At 55.8% G+C, this 19,684-nt stretch overlaps 1 protein-coding gene across 4 annotated transcripts in view; it reads right to left on the bottom strand.

Annotated features, from left to right (window-relative positions):
- Window positions 1-10,177: 10,177 nt before the first annotated feature.
- Window positions 10,178-19,684, bottom strand: part of LMO1 (LIM domain only 1) — a 56,082-nt gene continuing 46,575 nt past the window's right edge. For all 4 annotated transcript variants that reach the window (XM_030831314.3, XM_030831310.2, XM_030831312.2 and 1 more), the window contains 3 exons: window positions 15,254-15,467; window positions 12,346-12,471; window positions 10,178-10,549 (listed from right to left, as the gene is read on the bottom strand). In XM_030831314.3, coding sequence (XP_030687174.1) covers window positions 10,444-10,549; window positions 12,346-12,471; window positions 15,254-15,465 — 444 coding nt within the window. In that variant the 5' untranslated portion in view covers window positions 15,466-15,467 and the 3' untranslated portion in view covers window positions 10,178-10,443. The remainder of the gene's footprint in view (window positions 10,550-12,345; window positions 12,472-15,253; window positions 15,468-19,684) is intronic.

Here is a 19,684-nt window from a genome sequence, read left to right as displayed (position 1 = left end):
TGTACATAAAGGCTTAAACTCTTCTTAATTTCTTGTCTCCCATGTCAACTCCAAACACATTCTACCTCCCCATGTCCCGTCTTCTGTCTCAACCAGTCAACTTCCCCCTGTACCTGTAAGGGCTTCCCTAATATTTCTAGCTATTCTTTCTGTAAGAAGCAACTCTGCATCCACCTCCTCTCAGATATTTTTTTACCACACCTCCTCTTCAGAGCTCTCACAACATGATACTCATTCATTCATCCTCACTGTGGATGGCTTATATTGATGACGCATGCCTGAGGAACCACAGAGCAGGCGTCCTGCCCCAAGATACAGAAGAGCTGACTTCTATTCCCTCCTCTGCACCACTTGGCCACATTACAATGTCTTTTATTTCCTCACCTGTAAAATGGGCATATGAACCTGTGCTCTCCCAGGGAGGTTGTGAGACAAATACAGCAATGGAGGGGACATGGCTTTAATAAGCAGAGACATTTCCATTATGGGGAGTTGTCATTTGCGCTGTTGGGTGGATAAGTTCCCAGAGGGTACAGGTCTGTGACCTCAGGAATGTAGACGGTCCACAGGGAACAAGGGGCTCTTGATATCCTGCCTCTAAAGTCTCTTCAGGCCTAAGGGCATTATTTTGCTGGACAAAGGGGATACTGATGAGCAGCGGGGGTAGGTAGAAATGTGAGCATTCCTTTAGGGAATAAAGGCAACCAGAAGTGTAACGGGGATCCTCTCATCACCCAGGCGGGGTCAGGAGCCCGGAATTTACATGTACTGCGGTACTCTGGGATCTGCGCCCCTTCCTCTGTGTGGAGCTTTTAGCCTTGCCTGTTTTCCTGCAAAAATCAGAAGGTGAAGCTTGAAGGTGTACAGGACTGGTAGAGCAGAGGATGGGGGGTTAGGAATACGATGCTTCACTCTTCAAAGTGCTGCTGGTGGTGAGGGTCACCAGAGAAAAGCCAGTCTGACCCCTGCTTGGCCTGAGGTAGGGCTTGCACTGTGGAGGCTTGGGGGTCCCCAGCAGGACAGGCCATGCCACTTTTCTTCTTATATTCCCACTCTAACAGGTTATGGGCTAAACACTGGTGGACATCTACTGCTGGTGGGGCTGGGAAGACAGCATGCAGTAACAGCCTACCACCACATGTCCTTTGACAGGGGACTCAAGGGCTCCCAGAATGTAGGAGGGGAGGGACCTCTAGGATTACGTAGCAAATCCCCCAGTGAACACAGGGGAGCAGAGCCAGATGGAGTTGGGAGCCCAAGTTAGAGGCCCTAAATTAAGGAAACATGTTAGGGCATCACCCTATATGCTTAAAATAAATACAATATCTAAAGTGCAAAAGAAAATTGTAGTTTTGAAATGAAACAAACTTACACATATGACAAAATGAAGACTGCCCCTTGGGAATTCTCTGGCGGTCCAGTGGTTAGGACTCTGTGCTTTGACTGCAGGGGGGCCGGGTTTAATCCCTGGTCGGGGAACTAATCCCGCAAGCCACGTAGTATGGCCAAAAAAAAAAAAAAAAAAAGATTGCCCTTTTTTAGTTTGGTTTTTCCACCTTGCGTGTCCCAGACAGGAGGCAGAGGGGAAGAAGACAGGTCACAATGATGGGCGCTGTTGGCATCATTTCCTGGAGGTAGAGGCGCCTAAACAGGGGCCTCCCTTAGAATCCAGCTGCTTCTGGAGGCAGTGAGCTCCTGTCTTCCAGGCGAAGCCCACATCGTAATACTTGGAGGTGCTTTCCACCACGCTTTCCGCTCTGCGGCTGATTGAGGACCAAAGAGCTCGGCCTCAAAAAGTTCAGGACCATGGAGAGCTCCAGGGAGCTCCACAGCCCTAATCCCATTCTCCCTTCTACAGGGCCTGTTCAAGTCTTGCCTTTAAGCAGGGAAATTTTGAAGCTCCGGAGGGGACGATGCCCACAGTTCAGCACTGGTTTTCCCTTTACCCCTTCTCCTCAACACTCTCTCTTCATCCAACCCTACCAGTTCGGGCCCATCCTGCCCAGTCTCCTCCAAGCTCAGCCTTCCTGAACTCACCGAGGCATGTGCCTGGAGGGAGAGGATCCTCTGATGATGCTTCCTGATGCTTCCACTGCCCAACAGCTGGGAGGCTTCTGTAAAAAGCCACAGCCTGAGGCTGGGTGGGAGGACAAGGTACAGGATCCCTCTGCAGATGGGAAGTGGTAGTAATTAGCCTTAACAGGGAGGGAAGGGCAGCCCGCTTCATTACAGGGAAATGAGATTTTTAAATCCCATTTTAAGGGCCGGCCACATCAGCTCTAAAATGGCCTGTGGTGAGGTCTCAGAGCAGTTAGTAATTAGCTCTCTTGTTTCTAATGAAAGCAGAGGGGCGGGAGGAGGGGTCACTTAATGAACACAGGGATTAGCTTCCAAACAGGCCCTAAATAAGAAGACAGGTGCAGGGGAGGGCATGAAGGCCAGGCCAGGCCAGCTGGGCCCCAGGCTGAGGGGCAGCCAGCCTGTGGGAACTTGGAGAAGGGGGTCCAGGATCTCCTGAGCCTCACAGAGCCAGTGTCCACTCCAGCCCTACTTTATGCCAAGTCCCCCTCAGTTCTTCACTGTGAGAGGGTAGGGGTGGATGGTCGCCTGGCGTCCCCAGCCTAGAAGCAAGTGGCTCTGGTGTCAGCTGGATTCTGGAAATCCATGGCCCTGCATGAAAGGCCAGGATGAAGCAGGAGGGGTGTCCACAGGAGCCAGACAAAACAACCCTTCCTCCGGGGGGCACCTGATGGGGTGCACTGTTGGCAGCCGCAGGAGTCCCCAGCCTCAGCTCTGTGATGCACAGCTAAGAGAAACCCACCTGCCTTGGTCCCTCTCTGGGCCAGGACAGTCCATTAGAAACCCTGAGGCTGAGCCTCAACCTGGACCTCCGCCCCTCAGAAGAGACCAGCCAGGCTGAGGGCGGTGAGGTCTGGAGAAGAGAAAAAGGAGGATTGGTCATGCTAGTCCCATTGTCCCGTGGCCCTCTGTGCATTGCCAATTCCTGCTTTTACAGCAAATCTTCTTTTTCCCTGGAAAACTGGTCCTGCAGAGTCTGCAGAGAAACCTACTTTCTTGATGCCTCCTCTGTGGAGGGTAGTAATTCCAGGTGTTCAGAACAAGCAGGCTAGAATCCCCCAGAAGCCATGGGTCCAGTCGACATGTCCCAAGTTAGTGGTATTATGGGGCAGGGAGACCTGTGATGGCAGCCAAGATCCCAAGCCCAGTTTCTTGGTATTTTAAGGAAAACTATTTCTTGTTAACCTGGAAAACAAAGGAAGAGAAGCAGCGAGCAGGCGTCAGGGCTGAGTGATGCTTTCTCTCCTCCATGCACTGGGTGCCCAAGTAGGATCCTTGGCTGGAACGCAGGTCTCAGGATGCAGGAGACAGAGCCCTGGGCCAGGCTGAGGGCCAGGAGGTCAGACTTCCAGACCAGGCTGCCTACAGTGTGCCCTAGCCGTTGCTTCCTCTCTGGTCCTCAATTCCCCCAAAGTGAGCCCTTTGATTAAGATGGTCCATAAGAATGGGCTAGAAAAGGTCATTCCTTCCCACTCTGTCTAAAGTAGGCCGCCCTCTAGCTCTTCAGAACTATATTTAGCTTGTTATTGATCTATTTGTTTATCATCTGTCTCCCCCACTAGGCTGGCTGTAAACTACACACAGAGAAGGACCCTGTCTGCCTTCTCCACTGGCATTTCCATTCCTCTGCACCCAGCACCATGCCTGGCATGTAGCAGACACTTGATTCATGTCTGCTCACTGGCTGGCAGGCTGGTTCCCTGACTGAATGAATGATGATGCACTGGGGACTGCCTCCCTGAGAAACCTCCAGCTCAGGGATTGGATGACTGAGAAACCTCCAGCTCAGGGATTGGATGACTGAGAAACCTCCAGTCAAGGGACTGGATGACTGAGAAAACTCCAGCCCAGCGATTGGATGACTGAGAAACCTCCAGCCCAGCGATTGGATGACTGAGAAACCTCCAGCCCAGCGATTGGATGACTGAGAAACCTCCAGCCCGGGGACTGGATGAGCTGCCTGGAGTCCCACCACCGCTCCAACCTTGCACTGCCTCTGACTCCATCATCTGGAATTGCTCATCCCACTCAGCACCCAGCTTAGGCCAGGGCCAGTGACAGGCTCAGTTAGGATGTGCAATAAGGGACAGAAGTGCCCAAGGGCCCTCCTTACCCAAGAAACAAGCTCTCAGTTGGGGGATGGTTTGTAGTGAGAAACAGTGGTGGGGCAGGGGGTCCAGGGGCTCTGTCATGGGTAAAAGCTACTGTGCACTCCTAGATCCTTCCACTGCACAGGGCTGCCTCTAGGTGTCCATTTCACATGAGAATTACCTGTATGGAATCTGGAGTTAGAACAGGTCTGAATTCAGATCGAGGTTCTATTACTAAGTAGAATGGCTCTTTGAGCCTCAGTTTCTTCAACGGTGAAATGGGGATGATGATAATAATAGCACCCATAGCAACGGGGGTGATAAAAATAGCACTTCCCTAATAGAGTTACAAGTGGCTCAAGTGGGTTAGGCATGTTTTTACTTATGAAAGCCCACGGAGTTTGTCCCACACTGTTCCCAGGGTGCAGTGCCCTTTCCAGAAAGCACACACCGATGCCCAGGAACAGCCTGTGGGGTGCAGTTAGAGGCTGCTGTGGGGAGCCCAGGCCTCCTGTGGGAGGGTCCCAGGCCTCAGAACAAGTGGACCTAGACCTGGCTGTATATAGTGAATGTTCCAGCAGTAACTACATGTTCTGTTGTTTACCATGAGCCAGTCGCAGTTGTGAGTATGTGCTGTCCATGTGACGACTCAGCTAATGTTCAAGGCAGCCCTGAGAAGTAGGTACCATCAACACGCCGCTTGTAAGGACAAGAAAACTCCTCATCTGTAAGATGGGAGTAGGTAAGCTGCCCAAGGCTGTACAGCTGCCACGCAGAGGAGCTATGATCAGAACCCACGTAATCTGGCCCCTGAGCCACATGCCACCACCATGCCACACTGCCCACCACCATGCCACACTGCCCTTTGCCACCATGGTTGCCCTCACCCCACGCCTTCCCTGCAGTTAGAAGATTCTTCCCAGACTCTTTGCCCACTCTCTCTCCCTTCTCTCCTGCCCTCTGTCTCATCTCTCCCACGTCCCCTTTCTCCTCCCTTTCCTCACTCTCTCCTTTCCTCCCTCCCTTCCCCGCCTCTCATTCCCTCCCTCACCTCTCCCTGTCTCTGTGTTCCTCTGTCTCAGGTAAGTGGTCCCTGATCTGTGCTGGCAGATGGGGAGGGAGGTGGGAGAAGGGGAACCTGGGTCATTTGGGGGAAGCCTTTGGCCCCCTGTGGGGAGAGCTCCCGTGGTCCCCAAGTGCAGCAGGAGACCAGGCAGAACGAGAGGTGTGGCCTGGGAACTGCCTCAGTCCCTTTAGTACCTCAGACTCTGGAAGACAACAGTGTACCTGCCGTCCAGAACTATAGGGAACTCTGGCCACCACAGGGCTTCCCACTGCTCACAGAGCAGACCCAGGAGGTGTGAGTCTGTAAGTCAAGCTGAGGGAAGAGCCCCTGGCCCAGCTCTCCTCTGGAATCTGGTTGTGCCTGCAAAGAAGGCAGGGGAATGGGGGGATGCAGACCTCCAACCTGGGTGCCACAGGCAGCCAAAGGGCACCTGAGCCCCCGAGGGACTCACGCTTTCCCTTCAAAGGCCATAATCTCTGCCAAACCCAGTGCCAGTGGGATAGACTTGGGACTGGGCTGCTTGTCTTGGGCTCCGAGCATGTGAGTTCAGAGAATCGGGGTCTAGGCAGCACCTACTGGAAGCCTTGGGTAGGTGTGCAGACTGGGGTCTGGAGAGAGGGAGAAACCAGTGTTTTGGGGAACCCAGCAGCACAGAGGGTTTCCATCAATTCTCAGAAAGACGGATGCTGACCCAGAATAAAAACCATTTTGTAGAGTCCAGAATATTTGAATCCAGGTGTTATTTCCCCCACTGGAAATAGGTTTTAAAAGCTAATTTCTCTCCCTCCTTTCTGAGGCCTGGCCCAGCTTCTCCCTCTTCCTGCTACAGCAGTTTCATAGTAAAGTGCCTCTCACCTCTGCCCTGCACCCCTGATGAATGCCTTGAGCAGCAATGGCGTTCCCCTTCCTAGGTGCGGCCCTGAGCCCCTAGCGAGGGTCATGAGGGTCTAACCCAGGTGGAAGGAGCCCCAGCAAGGGATGTCCCCTGATCCAAGAAGGGGGTGAAGGTGGTGAAAGGGAAAAACCACATGGTGGAAAGAAGTTTGATGTGAAACTTATCATGTGAGCACTGGACCCAGCCCCGAGGGGAGAGTGGGTGAGTGTGGCCTCACTGGAGCCTCAGGGCTCAACATGGCAGCAGAAACAGAGAGGTGTCGCTAGGTTGTGGGCAGACCCACTGGTTGGAGGGGCTATTGCTGGGTGACGGAAAATGGCCCCAACAGGAGGGAGTTCAGGAACAATCTACTCTGGAGGTACCAAGAGTCTGAAGAGATCTGGACACCCTTCAACCTCGTGTCTGGGGGTAGGAGGTTGCTACCTTTGCTGGGTTAAAGCAGTATGAGAGTCTTCCCCAGGGGCCAGGAGCAGAGATGAGGTTTGCTCATGAGGTGCTGATGAACCAGCACTCTTTTCTGGATTTTAGCTGTGTGTGTGCCTGCGCGCACGCACGCACGTGTGTATGTGTGTGTGTGGGCGCGTGCACGTGTGTGTGTGTGTGTGTGTGTGTGTGTGTGTGTGTGTGTGTTTGGGTCATCTGATCATTTTTTCATGATAAACCAATCTTGATCAAGTATTTTTCTGGACCAACTTACCTTCGTATCAGCTCATCTTTATTCATTCATTTTTAGCTAATTATAGTTTGGGAGGTAACATAGAGCTAAATACTGACTTGCAGACTGACAGAATTCTCTCACTGGAACTTTCACCAAGAGTGACGCACAGTCACAGCTACAAAGCATCTTCCCTTAACCTACCCTCACCTGGTGGCAGCACCCGCAGATGGGTGGTGCTGGAGATCACTCAGTGCCAGGTTTAGTCTGGCCTTGACTATCTCTGACAGCTTTAAGGGCGAGAGCAGTTACCTCCATGTAGAGGTGAGACTTCCCAGGCAGGAATTTCACGTGGATTCCACCCGTGGCTCCTACATGTCTCATGATATGGGGCATGGTTTCTGGGACCAGGCCCAGGAGAAGAGGACCCATACGAGATTCCAGGATGGGCCCTGCAGCAGTGTCAAGGTTAGAATCCCACTCCTTTCCAAACACAGACGATGTGGTCCAGCTTCAGACCAAGGAGCGGGGGCATAAGCAGGTGTCATGTTCCATGGGTCCCAGGCCCCTTGTTAGAGTATCTCTGACACCAGGGCACTGAGGAAAGCAGGTGGGGAGATGGGGTCCCAGGGGCCGGCTGGGGATGGAGGGGACTTGTGCATAGCTAGTGCAAGGCTTTCCACATCCCCACTACCCACAAGCCCCAGGCTGAGGCTTGAGCTGCCACAGCCTCTAATGGTTCACGTTCAGTGCTCCCTGGCGTCCTCAACTTCAATCCTCTGTGGTGAGCTACGGCCTCAAGGAGAACCAGGTCAGGACCATTCATGCCCTACACTTAAACAAGTTTCTCATACACAGTGGCTGGGGAGGTCAGGCTTTTCCTGGGTTTCCTCTGGGGGTTGCAAATCCTCTCCAGATGCATAATCCCTGGCCCCCAGTAGCCATTCCAGCCCCAGCTTGGTTGCCCTGCTACAGAGAGAGATTGGTCTCCTCTCTGGCTCTCTCCCCTCCCCCCTACCATTGGTTCTACACCTGCCGAGGCAACGCCTGTGTGGCCTCTTCCTGGGGGCAGCTGTGGACTGCTATGGGTCTTCCTGTGCAAAGGGTTTCCTACTCAGGACCTCACGATATCCAGGATGGTGACCCCAGCTCACGTAAGCACAGCACTTCACAGTGTAGATCTCAGCCTTGCGGCTGTCCCAGGACACAGATCATCCCCATTTCCTGGATGAGGATGGTGAGGCAGCAGTAAGTGGAGCCATGATGCTGAACTTGGAACGTTCCATGCCATGTTAGGCTGAGGAAGCACCCTGTCCAGGTATGGGGCAAGCAGAGTGGGGCTGGGGTCATCTTAGAAGGCCAGCTCTGCTCCTGGGGGCTTTCAAAGCCCGGCTGCCTGACTTTGAGTCAATCTCATTGTGAGCGAATTAATTGTTGTGCAACCTACAGTGTGAGACAAGTTAATTACATAATTACTGCAAAATGACATGTTATTTCATGGCTGCAATATGGTAACTCTGTTGGAAACAATTGTAATTGCCCAGAAACTGCATTCGAGTGGCTCCGTTATCTCTCGATAACCATGTAATTAACTTGTTACAACTTTATCTGCAGCAGACTCCGAAGTTAGGACTTGGGTCCTTGGGGTGGGCACAGCCAACCTAGACATAAGGGCCCAGGGAGGGTCTGGCATCGAGGGCTCTGCTACAGTCCAGGGAAATAATGTTCATGTTGAGCGAGAAAAAAAGCCCTCATTACAGACTCCAGCCTCAAGCTCATGTGCTCAAACCCATTCACAATCTCACATGGTCACACACAGACGACAGCTCCCTGGTCTCACCAGACCCACTCAAATATACCCACCAGACTCACTCAAATATACCCACTGCAGCCTCTCTTTTCTCTCACGTACATGGGTGTGGCTCCTTCATAGAAAGTGGAAGCCCCAAAGTAGAGAACTCCTACCCCAAGATCCTTGGCCCTAAAGATCCCTTCCCACGGACTGGGCCACTGGCCACAAAACCGTATCTTGGAGACGTAGCCTCCTCCAAGCGCCCATAAGAGCTCAGCCATCCTCCCGCTTCACTCAAGTGGAGGAGCAGGCCCGGGGGCAGGTGACGTGAGATGGCAGCGCATCCCCGCTTCGCCCAGGCAGCCAGTTCCCTGCCCAGGAGCAGGCAGAGGATGAGGCTGTAGGCTGACTCCATCTGGGCTCTGGTCTGTGGCCAGGATAAAAACCGTCCCTGGGGAAGGAGGAGTGAGTGGCCTGATGGTCAGGGGAGCCTGTCCATATAGCCTTCTCTGTTCAGGTTTTGGACCCAAGGAGCCTCTCTTTTTAATACTGTTCAGTGATACCTTTTCAGTTCCAGGCTATGTGCTCGGCACTACGGGTTCAGCCACGACCAAGACAGCATCCCTGCTGCCCCGGGGTGAGCCTAGCTCAGCCGCTGGATGTCTGGCTGCCTTCCAGCCTGAGTACCTGCCGGCGTTCTGTCTGTCCCTACCTATCTCTGCCTACACATCCATCTACTTGTGTGTCCATCTCTCCTGCTTGCCAGTACACGTATGTGTCTGACTGTGTGTCTGTCGACTTGTCTGACTCTGCAGTCGTCACACATGGTCCCATGTCTGCTGGAGGGAACCAGCCTATCCCAGGTCTCCCCGTGGTGTGGTGTTCGTCCTCACCTTGATGTGCTCTGTTTGTTTTCCTGGCTTTCCCCCTTCTCCTCAAGGGCACGGACTGTGTCCAGTCCATGATTCATCCCTGTGTCTGGTACTTGCAGCGCAGGGCTGAGACAGACAGATTTGCCGACGGAATGATCGAAAACCTCCCGCCTGCATGGGCTGAGTTAACAGGGAAACAGAATTGTTCTCACTCATCCAGGGGAGCAGAAAGGCAGGCCCCAGGTTGGGCCCAGGCTGTAAGGAAGAGACAGCAAATGCTGTCCGTCCCCATGAAGGTTAAGAGGGGTTTAAGAATGGTGCTCCCACAGCAGGGAGCTCAGGATTTGGGGTCCTACCATGGAGGCAGACCAGAGCTGGGTCCCTGTCTGGGCAGTCTGGGGGGTTTCAATGGTGGATGTAACACAGGAGCCCAGGGAAGGGAGGTTTTCATCTCGGGGGCCAGGATATATGCTCTGCCAGGGGAGGGGGAGGACACCCTAGCCCCACCTTCTGGCTCAGGGGGTGCTTGGGGTTGTCCCCTCCCCTCCAGCTTGTTCCCGCCAAAGCCCACCTGGAGCCACCCTGCCGGCAACGGCATACACTAGAGCCCCAGGCACCCCCCCCCCACCACCAAGGACCAAGGGGAGGTCTTGTTTTACTCCCAAGCCAAGGGGAGGGGCCCCAGGTCTGTGTCAGTCATGTGATCAATGCAGAATAACCTCCCCGGAAACATTCATAAGTTTAATCCACGCCAGTAATAAAATCGCATTACATTTCTCATAAAATAAATGTTCCCATTTATATACAGAAGACAGACTGTACAGGCCCAGCCTGGCCCCAGGAGGGGTCACACACAGACGGGCGGCGCTGGAGGAAGGGCCCTTCCTCCCATCGAGGACAGAGGAGCTGTAATCGGCAGGAGAGCGGCTGGCCAGCCGGGCGGATGGGCAGGCGGGCGGGCAGACGGACGGGCCGGGCGGCCAGGCGCCGGGCGTCACTGAACCTGGGGCTCAAAGGTGCCATTGAGTTGCCCCTCCTCATAGTCCATCTGACACAAGATCATGTTGTTCTTCAGGAAGAATTTGTCTCCCACACAAAATCTGGAAAATCCAAGCAGGAGAGAGAGGCCATGGAGGGGTCCCAGTGGACGGTGACGGCTCCAGACAGGACCCCGCCCGGCCCAGGAAGTGGATGTGTGGGAAGTGAGGTCCCGGGGAGCCTGCTCCTCGAGCTTTCCAGAGGGGATCCCTGAAAGTCTCTTGGCCAGGCCCTGCAGCCTGGGGCGTAAGACACACAGATAAGCCCGGGCCACAGCCCTTCCACATAGTCAGAGCTCCTGTGGAGGTGGAAGCGGGGCTGGGGTCGGAGGGCAGGTGTAGAAATAATGTACCTCAGTGCCAGAGAGGGAGAAAGGGAGGAGGAACAAAGAAATAGGAGAAGACCAACGGAGGAGAGGGAAGGAGAGAGGCAGAGACGGAGCATGAGGAAGGGATAAAACGGCTGGCTTTTCCAACCCTCTGTTCCCCTCCCCAGCTTAAGGAAACGGCTCAGGGAAGGGCACTCTTCCTCTAAACAGGATCTGTGGGTTTCCAGGAACATTCTTCCAGGAGGAGGTGACGCTGTCCCATCATCTTCCCTCGAACCCAAAGAAGGCCCTGCTTTGCCTCTCTGCCCCTCTCGGTCCTCCTCAAGCGCTGGAGGACTCAGCCCTTCCCACAAAGACGTGCCCAGGGTGTCTGAGGCCTGTAGTGGGACCCCAGGGTCACAGGCTCAGTCCCAGCAGATCCCACTTCAACCACCAGGTGGCGCTGCAACTTCACCGAGCCCTTCCGGCAGTAGGTCTGGGCAGAGCCCCAGCCAAACCAGTACTCCCTGCAGGTCCCTCTGGACCTCACTCTCTGGGAACACTTGTATGAACTCCTTCCTCACCTGGGGGCTCCTGAGAAAAGGGCCTGCCTTCTGGGGCCTGGCCCCCAGCCAGGGTTGAAGCGCTCTGGCTCCTTAGGTCCCTAGGGTCTCCCATGGGGCTTGGGGCACAAAGTAGGGGCCAAAAGACCAGAAACAAGGCTGGGCTGGAACCAGAATCACAGAAATGAGTGACCGTTCCCCAAGGGGATTTCACCCTCCAGGTCTGGGAACCCTTTTTCGCTGGAATGTCCATGCGTGCTCCTGCATGTAGCACACACACACGGCACAGGACATGCATCCAGAACCCTTGTGTGCACACGTTTAAAACATGCATGCACAATACATGCATGGGACTCCTCTGGTGGCGCAGTGGTTAAGAATCCACCTGCCAATGCAGGGGACACGGGTTCGAGCCCTGGTCCGGGAAGATCCCATATGCCGCGGAGCAACTAAGCCTGTGTGCCGCAACTACTGAGTCTGCACTCTAGAGCCCGCAAGCCACAACTACTGAGCCCACATGCCACAACCACTGAAGCCCATGTGCCTAGAGCCAGGGCTCTGCAACGAAAAGAAGCCACCACAATGAGAAGCCCACGCACCGCAACGAAGAGCCCCCACTCGCCACAACTAGAGAAAGCCTGTGCGCAGCAATGAAGACCCAATGCAGCCAAAAATAAATAATAAATATATAAAAAAAATAAATGCATGGACACTACACACACTGCACACAGCTCATGCATGGCCCCGTCCATTACATTTGCACAGAGCTTGTACTCCACAAACATGTACGTGCGGTATCGGAGGGCACACATTTGGCTACAGGGCTCAGGTGTACATAAAACACACGCATGAACATACATGCTCACAACAACATGCACACACAGAACCCGCATTTGCATGCATGCCTCCATGGCACTCCTGGTCTGTGGCAGCAGGTGTCGGCTGGGGTCTGCTGAGTGTGTTGGGTTTGTTACGGGCCAGCACTCACCTCTGGTTGCAGAGCTGGCAGGCGAAGCAGTCGAGGTGATATACATTGTCCCGGGCCCGCATCACCATCTCGAAGGCTGGAATCAGCTTGCTGCAGGCAGCGCAGTTTCCTGTGGTGCCAAAGAGCCTGCAGAGGGAAGGGTGCAAAGGGCTCAGGCACCTGTTGGGGTGGTGTGGGGGGCAGGGGAGTTGCCTCCATCCAGGGCCCCACCTGCCCTCCCCCTGGTTCAGCAGGTGGGCCTGGGCAAGAGGGAAGGAGCACAGGTGACAGTGTCTAGATTCTGCTAAGAGAGAAGGCTTCAGAGAAATTGGCGCATTCACCCAGGAAGGAGACTCTGGGGACCCAGGTGTTGGCTGACACTGCCCGTCCCCCGGCTTCACTGACAATGCCCCCTCCCAGGCTTCCACTGGGGTCCCTCAAGCACCTGAGGTCACCGGAAGAACACTGGGCTGGGCCCTGAGCAAGGACTCCAGACTCACACAAGCCTGAATTTAGAGACAGTCTGCTGATCATGGGCTGTGTGTCCTCAGGCAAGTTACCGAGTCTCTCTGAGCCTCATTTATTTCAACCGTAAAATGGGGACCATAATGCATTCTTCACAAGCTTGTTGTGAAAACCGTAACCTCTCAGTCACAGCCCCTTTAGTTAATGCCTATGTAGCGTTTGCTATGTGCCAGGCACTGTTCTAAGGACTCTCCAAAGATCAACTCATTTAATCTTGACAACAACCCTATGGGGTGGTCTTTCTGCTACCAACTCATGGTGTGACTTGCCTAACTCCCTTTTTTTTTTTTTTTTTGCGGTACGCGGGCCTCTCACTGTCGTGGCCTCTCCCGTTGTGGAGCACAGGCTCCGGACGCGCAGGCTCAGCAGCCATGGCTCACGGGCCCAGCCACTCCGCGGCATGTGGGATCCTCCCGGACTGGGGCACGAACCTGTGTCCCCTGCATCGGCAGGCGGACTCTCAACCACTGCGCCACCAGGGAAGCCCTAACTCCCTTTTCTTGAACCTCAGTTTATCCTTCTTTAAAATGGGAAGGCTGGACTAGATGATCCTGTTCAAAGGTGCTTCTAAAACAGGACTGATGCCAAAAGGAAGTTCCAAGGCCAACTGGCACAACGCCTCTTTGGGGCAGGCACCCCTCCTCTTAGCTGCTGGTTGCAAAGCTCTAAGGACGGGGAACTCACTCCTTCCCCATGTAGGCCAGTCCTTGGCTGAATGTTCCAGGGGTCTGAGCCAGCCAGGCCTCTGCTCTGCAGACTGGCAGCGCAAGCCCCAAGTGAGGCAAGGGGGCTGAGAGGCGGGCGGGAGGCCCTCTAATCCCTGATTTGTCCAGCTCAAGCGCGGGCGCCTGCAGATGAGCTTGGCTCCATTATTCATCAGCCTGAGCTGCCTGGTGGCTCAGATTAAGGCAGACAAAGGCCGGGCCAACAGCATCTGCTTGCCAAGAGGGGTCTTTCTGGCCACCAGTCCAATGAGAAGTGACTGCAGAGAGGCAGGCTCTGGACAGCCATTCTCAGGGGCTGAGCAGCTCAAGGAAGCCCCGCACCCACGTCCACCCCGGCCCACTGGCCCACCAGTCCCCGAAGTCATTCCTGAGCCTCTGCCAGCATCCGGGAGAATACCTTCAGGCTCCGGTAGCTGGCAGGGCCCAGGATGCTTGGGGGCGCATCAGCTCTGTAGATGAGCCCATCCTGTACTGTGGTCGTCCCTCTCCAGGTCCTGTGGACTCGTCAGATGGTCTGTCACCTCCCCTCAACCTGGTAGGTTCAGCCCCCAGGTGATGTCCTAAACCTCCAGACCCGGAGACCCCTTCCAGGTTGCCGAGGGGTGAGTCCCCAGAAGCATACTTAACCCCTCCTCCTGGCCTCAGCATCTCTCCTCCAGCCCCAGTCAGGAGCACTGAGTCACACATCCTGGTTTATAGCACCACTTAAAAAAAAAAAATACTCCTGCAAAGGCAGAAGTTAAAAGAGAAGGTGCAGGCAGGTAAATCTTAGGCTCTTCGGGGAAATAGGGGAGCCTCTGCTGATGACCCCGCCCTCCCCCCCCCACCCCCCGACATGCCCAGTCCTGAGCAGAGGGAGCCCCAAGAAGCCTGGCCGTGACCTACTAATTAATGCGATGGGCCTTCCTTCCCCGCAAGGCCCTGCCGCCACCCAGCAGCCTGCATGGGAGCCAAATGCAGATGTTGGGTCTCAGCCAGGCCCCTGCTTTGTGGCCTCCTTCCAGCCTTGCTGATGTCATAGATGGCCTGAGGGAGGGTTAACTGGGGAGGAGGAGCCCCGGGGAACAGGATCCAGGTTGTGGAGGAGGGTGGGTCAGAGCTCTGAGGAATGCCAGGAGGGGAAGCGGTAGTCTTTTCACCATTCACAGAGGGGTAACCTGAGGTGGGGGAAGAGGTTCAGGACTAGTTCAAACCCAGGTCTTTAAGTTCCAGCATCAGCAGCTCTTCTAGGGTCTGGCTACCTACCAGGCTCCCCAGGCGTGGGGGTGTTTAATCCCAGGGCCCACCTGGAAGATAGGGAGCTGGGCCCTGGGGAGATTGAGAAGGAGACCGTCAGGCCAGAGGGGCCCAGGGAAGTCAGAGCTTCCCCACCTGCTCCTGGAAGCCCCTCCAGGGCCTCCCTTCCCAGATTTCAGGGACGGGGTGGGTCAAAAGCACCTGGCAAAGGCAGGGCCAGAGCCACACCGGTGCCCTCGGGAAGCTTCTCTTGGGTGCCCAATGGTAACAGATGTGCCCGCCCAGGACCCGTGCTGGGCACTGAGTCCAAGGGGCAGGGCAGGGGCGGGGATGAGTGCAGGCAGGATGCTGGGGCTAGAGCAGGGCAGAGCGGTGCCAGCCTTGGAGGATGGGGCTTTCTGAGCAGAAGGGCTGGGGGGCGGATGGGGTGGGAGGCCGCCCACCTCAGGTAGTCGCGCCGGCACAGGATGAGGTTGGCCTTGGTGTAGAGCGTGGAGCCCACCTCGCCCAGGCGGCAGTCACAGCAGGCGCACTTGAGGCAGTCCTCGTGCCAGTACTTGTCCAGCGCCTTCAGCAGGTAGCGGTCTTTGATCTTGCGGTTGCAGCCCGCGCAGCCCTTCTGCTTCCCTTTGGGCTGGACGGAGAGCATCGGCATACCTGCGGATGGACAGACAGATGGACATGGTGGGCCCTGCGGCTCCCACCTCAGGGTACATCCCTCTGCTTCTCTCTGCTGCCCCCTTCCAGGAGCCCTCCCTGTCTCCCCAGCAGCTGCCTCCCCTGGGCCTGGGTCCCGCCCTGGGTGGCCTGCATGGCACGGCCTCCTCCCCTGCCCTGTGAAGGTCCTCCAGAAGCTGCGGGAGCCCCGCATCTGCTCTGCTGCAGGGCACACAGCTAGTCCTCAGGTCCGCCTCCTGAGTTGTTCCTCTCCTTCCAGCCACTGCCCCCTGTGCCGTGGGATCCACGGTAGGTCTCCTCATGCAGCCACCATCCATTGGCTCTTTCGGCAGCCCTGAGAATGGAATCTCGGGCTTGGGGTCCACTAGAACCCCCAGATCTTTTTGCCACCTCAAGACTTCCTCACACTGCTGTGTGCTTGACCATTTTAACCTAACACGTCAGGCTACAGCCTCTTGATTACGGAGGCGTCAAGAAGAAAGTGAGGGCTTCCCCGGTGGCGCAGTGGTTAAGAATCCGCCTGCCAATGCAGGGGACACGGGTTCAATACCTGGTCCGGGAAGATCCCACATGCCGCGGAGCAACTGAGCCCGTGCGCCACAACTGCTGAGCCTGCACTCTAGAGCCTGCGAGCCACAACTACTGAGCCCCCACGCCGCAACTACTGAGCCCCCACGCCGCAACTACTGAAGCCCGCGTGCCTAGAGCCGGTGCTCTACAACAAGAGAAGCCACCGTAATGAGAAGCCTACGCAGCGCAACGAAGAGTAGCCCCTGCTCGCTGCGACTAGAGAAAGCCCGCACGCAGCAACGAAGACCCAATGCAGCCAAAAATAAATAAAATTTAAAAAATAAAAAAAAAGAAGAAAGTGAGATGCCCCTGTGATACTCCCAGGGGGCAGCAGGAGCTCTGGAACTCCTGGTCAATGCTTGGGGAGGTAGCTGGGCCTGGCCTAGTTGACACTTTCCTCAGGAATGTTTCTAGCTAGATTCAAACTTCCTACCTGCCCTAGCCTGAGGAAGGGGAGCACCGGTGACCCAGCATCCTTGCTCATCCTACCAGGATAAGAATCTTGGAGACACTGGCCCTCTCCCAGGGCCCATATGAGCTTCCCGACATACAAGGAAGTGGTAAGTACAAAAGACAGGAATCTCAGCATAGCCTTGACCGGAGGGAGGGGCAGACCTCCCACCAGGCAAGCATGTACACTCACGCATACCCCGTGCACACAGGCAAGGTGTGCAGGCGTGGGCATGTGTGTGCACAGAGGCACAGGCTCCTAGCCCCCGGCCCTGAGGCCATAGGGAGGGGCAGTTGAGAAGGAGGTGGGGACAGATGTTGTCTGGGAACCTGGACATCCATGTGGAGTCCTGAGGCTCGAGCGTGGTGAAGACTAGGCTTGGAGGGAAGTGCGGAGAGTCTCAGAGCCCAGCTGGATGGTGGGGTTGCCTTGCACTTGTCTAAGTCTAATTGACCCTCACAAGGGCTCAGATGGGTTAAGGGGTCACTGCTGGGGGGAACAGCCCACGCCCTCCTGCCTCCTCGTTTTCCAGCAAGCCCCCGAAGACTCCCTCCCCCTGGGCCCAAGGTCTCCACAGGACTCCTGCACTCTTCAGGGCTCTGGGTTCAGCTCCTGTTCCCTGGCATTCCTCCTCTCCCTCCCTCCCCCTCACTGCCCCCAGCCCGGAGTCAGAGCTGCTTCCTTTCCCTTCCCTCTTCTGGGTTGTGACCCTTCCTCAGGCTCCAGGAGAGAACCAGCTTCCAAAGAACCTCAGTCTCAGAATCCACAGAGGTCAGGTGAGAGGGGCCCCCAGAGTTCATACAGGCAAATGCTCTCATTCTACACATGGGGGAACTGAGGCCCAGACAGTCCAAAGAGCTAGTGTAAGCCACTGATCAAGCTGGCCTCTGGGGTTCTTCCTCCCTCCTATGCTCTGTCTCAGCCTCGCTGCCTCCTCAGACTTCTCTTGGAGAGGGGGCGGCCCCCCAGCACCCGGGAGCAGCAGGACAGGTGAGGGCAGGAAGGAGGCAGCGCATCCTCCCTCCTCCAGTGCCCGCGGGGCCCATCTGCTAGCTGGGGAGTTTGCTGCCTAATTTCCTTAATGCAGCTCTACAGGTTAATTGGTCTGAGAGAGTGAGGGGGCTCAGGCCCGCCTGTGTCTCCTCTGACAGGGGCCAGCCCGGTCACAGAGCTCAGGGGAGCCCAGAGAGGCCACTGGGGAGCAGGCCCACCCGAGAGCTAAGGGGGGCCTGAGACGCTCCTTCCTAGGCCTGGCCTACAGGGATCAAATGGGGGAGCGGTTCAAAGAGCTGGATATGGAAAGGTCTGGGGGCTCCCAGGGTAAAACTACTGTCCCTGGGGCCTGTGGAAGGCGCGCCCAGCCAGCATAGCTATGCATATACATTCCAGCTTGGAAAACCCCAGACCAAGCCTCTCTCTAGTCCCCTCACGGCTAATTTTCCCCTTGCTCCCCAGGGCTAGCAGCAGGCCTGGCTCCCTTCCCAGCAGCCCTGAGCCCTCCCAGGGCTCTATACTTGTGGTATCACTGGGAGGGGGGTGAGTGGCTGGAACATCATTACTCAGGGGATACATCTGGCCCACTAAGTTATGCCCCCAAATGAAGGGGGATCCCAGCACTAGGAGCGTCTGTCCTGCTCCATCTTCCGCCTGGCCTGGCTCCTAGAGAGGCTGAGCCTGCAGGGCTGTGGACCACATGGTAGCCGGTAATTCCATCACCAGTGGGACCGAGCACCTAGAGGATGCAGGGAGGATGCGGGGAGCAAAGCCACACGCTGTCCCAGGTCCCCCGCCTGGCATACAGCAAGTGCTCTGTAAGGCCTGAATACACTGCTTTAGGGTGCTGGACTCTGCTTCCTGGGTCCTGGGTTCTTTAAGAAGCCACATGGCTTCTGCCAGTGTCTGATGTCCACTGAGACACGGAACACCAGGCCCAGCCTGGCTGAGGAGGTCCCAGAGCATCTGGGGACCATGAGCTTTCTTCGCCTGGGAAGGCTGAGGTCCTGGGAGAAGTCTGACTCACCCCTCCCTTTTTTACCAAGCACCCACACTGTTTGCCCTCATTGGGCTAGTCCAGGAGACTTGAAAACACTCCTGGAAAGGTGAAGGGCCTTTAAGGGGGGCATCTATAATCTCCTTCTCCCAAATAGAGCAAGATGTTCCCCAGAGGGTCTGGGTTCTCCCTTCCTGTCCTGCCTCCCCAGCTCCCACCCAGCCTGCCTGTCGGCCCTGCAGACACCTCTTCCCTCCCTCCTTCCCCTGCCCGGCTCTGGGAGCTGAGCCTCGGGCCATGCACTTTCCATTAAGGAGATAGCATCCCTTTGCTGAAGTCCATTTGGGATCCATTTTAGTGTTATCTAAAAATCAAATCTACATGGTAATCCTTTTAATGTACTCCCGACTTTAGAAAAAAACAGCTTCGCGCTCCTTCAGGAAAGGTTTTAAAGCATTACCCAGTAATTACTACTCACTCATGAAAACACTGACATTTTACAATGGACGATGCTTGCCCCTGCCTGCGCGTCTGGGCTCATGCTCAGACGCAACACACGGGACCCAGCAAAATAAACCAGTTCACTCAGCCCATGTGTTCCCCCAAATCTCAGGGTGTGAGGGGGACGACATTTGCGAGGAGATGGGCCAGACTCCTACCCCGCCTCTCCCCTGGGCGGGCTGATGGTGGAAGGAGGCAGCCTCCCAGTCTGACTCATCCGGCTGCCAGACACTTACCCTCAGCTCTTTAATCTGGGGAAAAGCCAGACAGTCCCGGTGACCGGGAGGCACTGCCAGAGGTCATTCAGCTCTTCCCGCATCCTCGAGAGTGGTCTGCCAGGCCAGACCCAAGTCCTCAGCAACTCCTGCCCACCTATCCCAGGACAGCGTGTCCCTCAGATGGGACTTCTCTAAGGTGCCAAGGCCACCGGCTCCCGGTCCCACCCGTGCCTCCAGTTTGGACAGCACACTGAGCCCGGCTGTGCAGCACTTCCTCTGCTCACAGTGAGCTCCTCTGAGGCAGGTCCTCCTCCACAGAATGCCCACCCCATCCAGCCCCATGTCAGGTCGTGCCCTGTGGCTCTCCTGCTGGAAGCCACCGTGGCCACCACTGGGAACTCTACCTGGCATTCGAGGCCCCCTCCCACGTGTCAGCACCCCCTGCATGGCACTGCTGGCTCTGCTC

Source organism: Globicephala melas, chromosome 8, assembly GCF_963455315.2.
Source record: "Globicephala melas chromosome 8, mGloMel1.2, whole genome shotgun sequence".
Taxonomy (NCBI): Eukaryota; Metazoa; Chordata; class Mammalia; order Artiodactyla; family Delphinidae; genus Globicephala; species Globicephala melas.
Note: the sequence above shows the minus strand (reverse complement) of the source record. Positions and strands in the feature narration are given on the sequence as shown.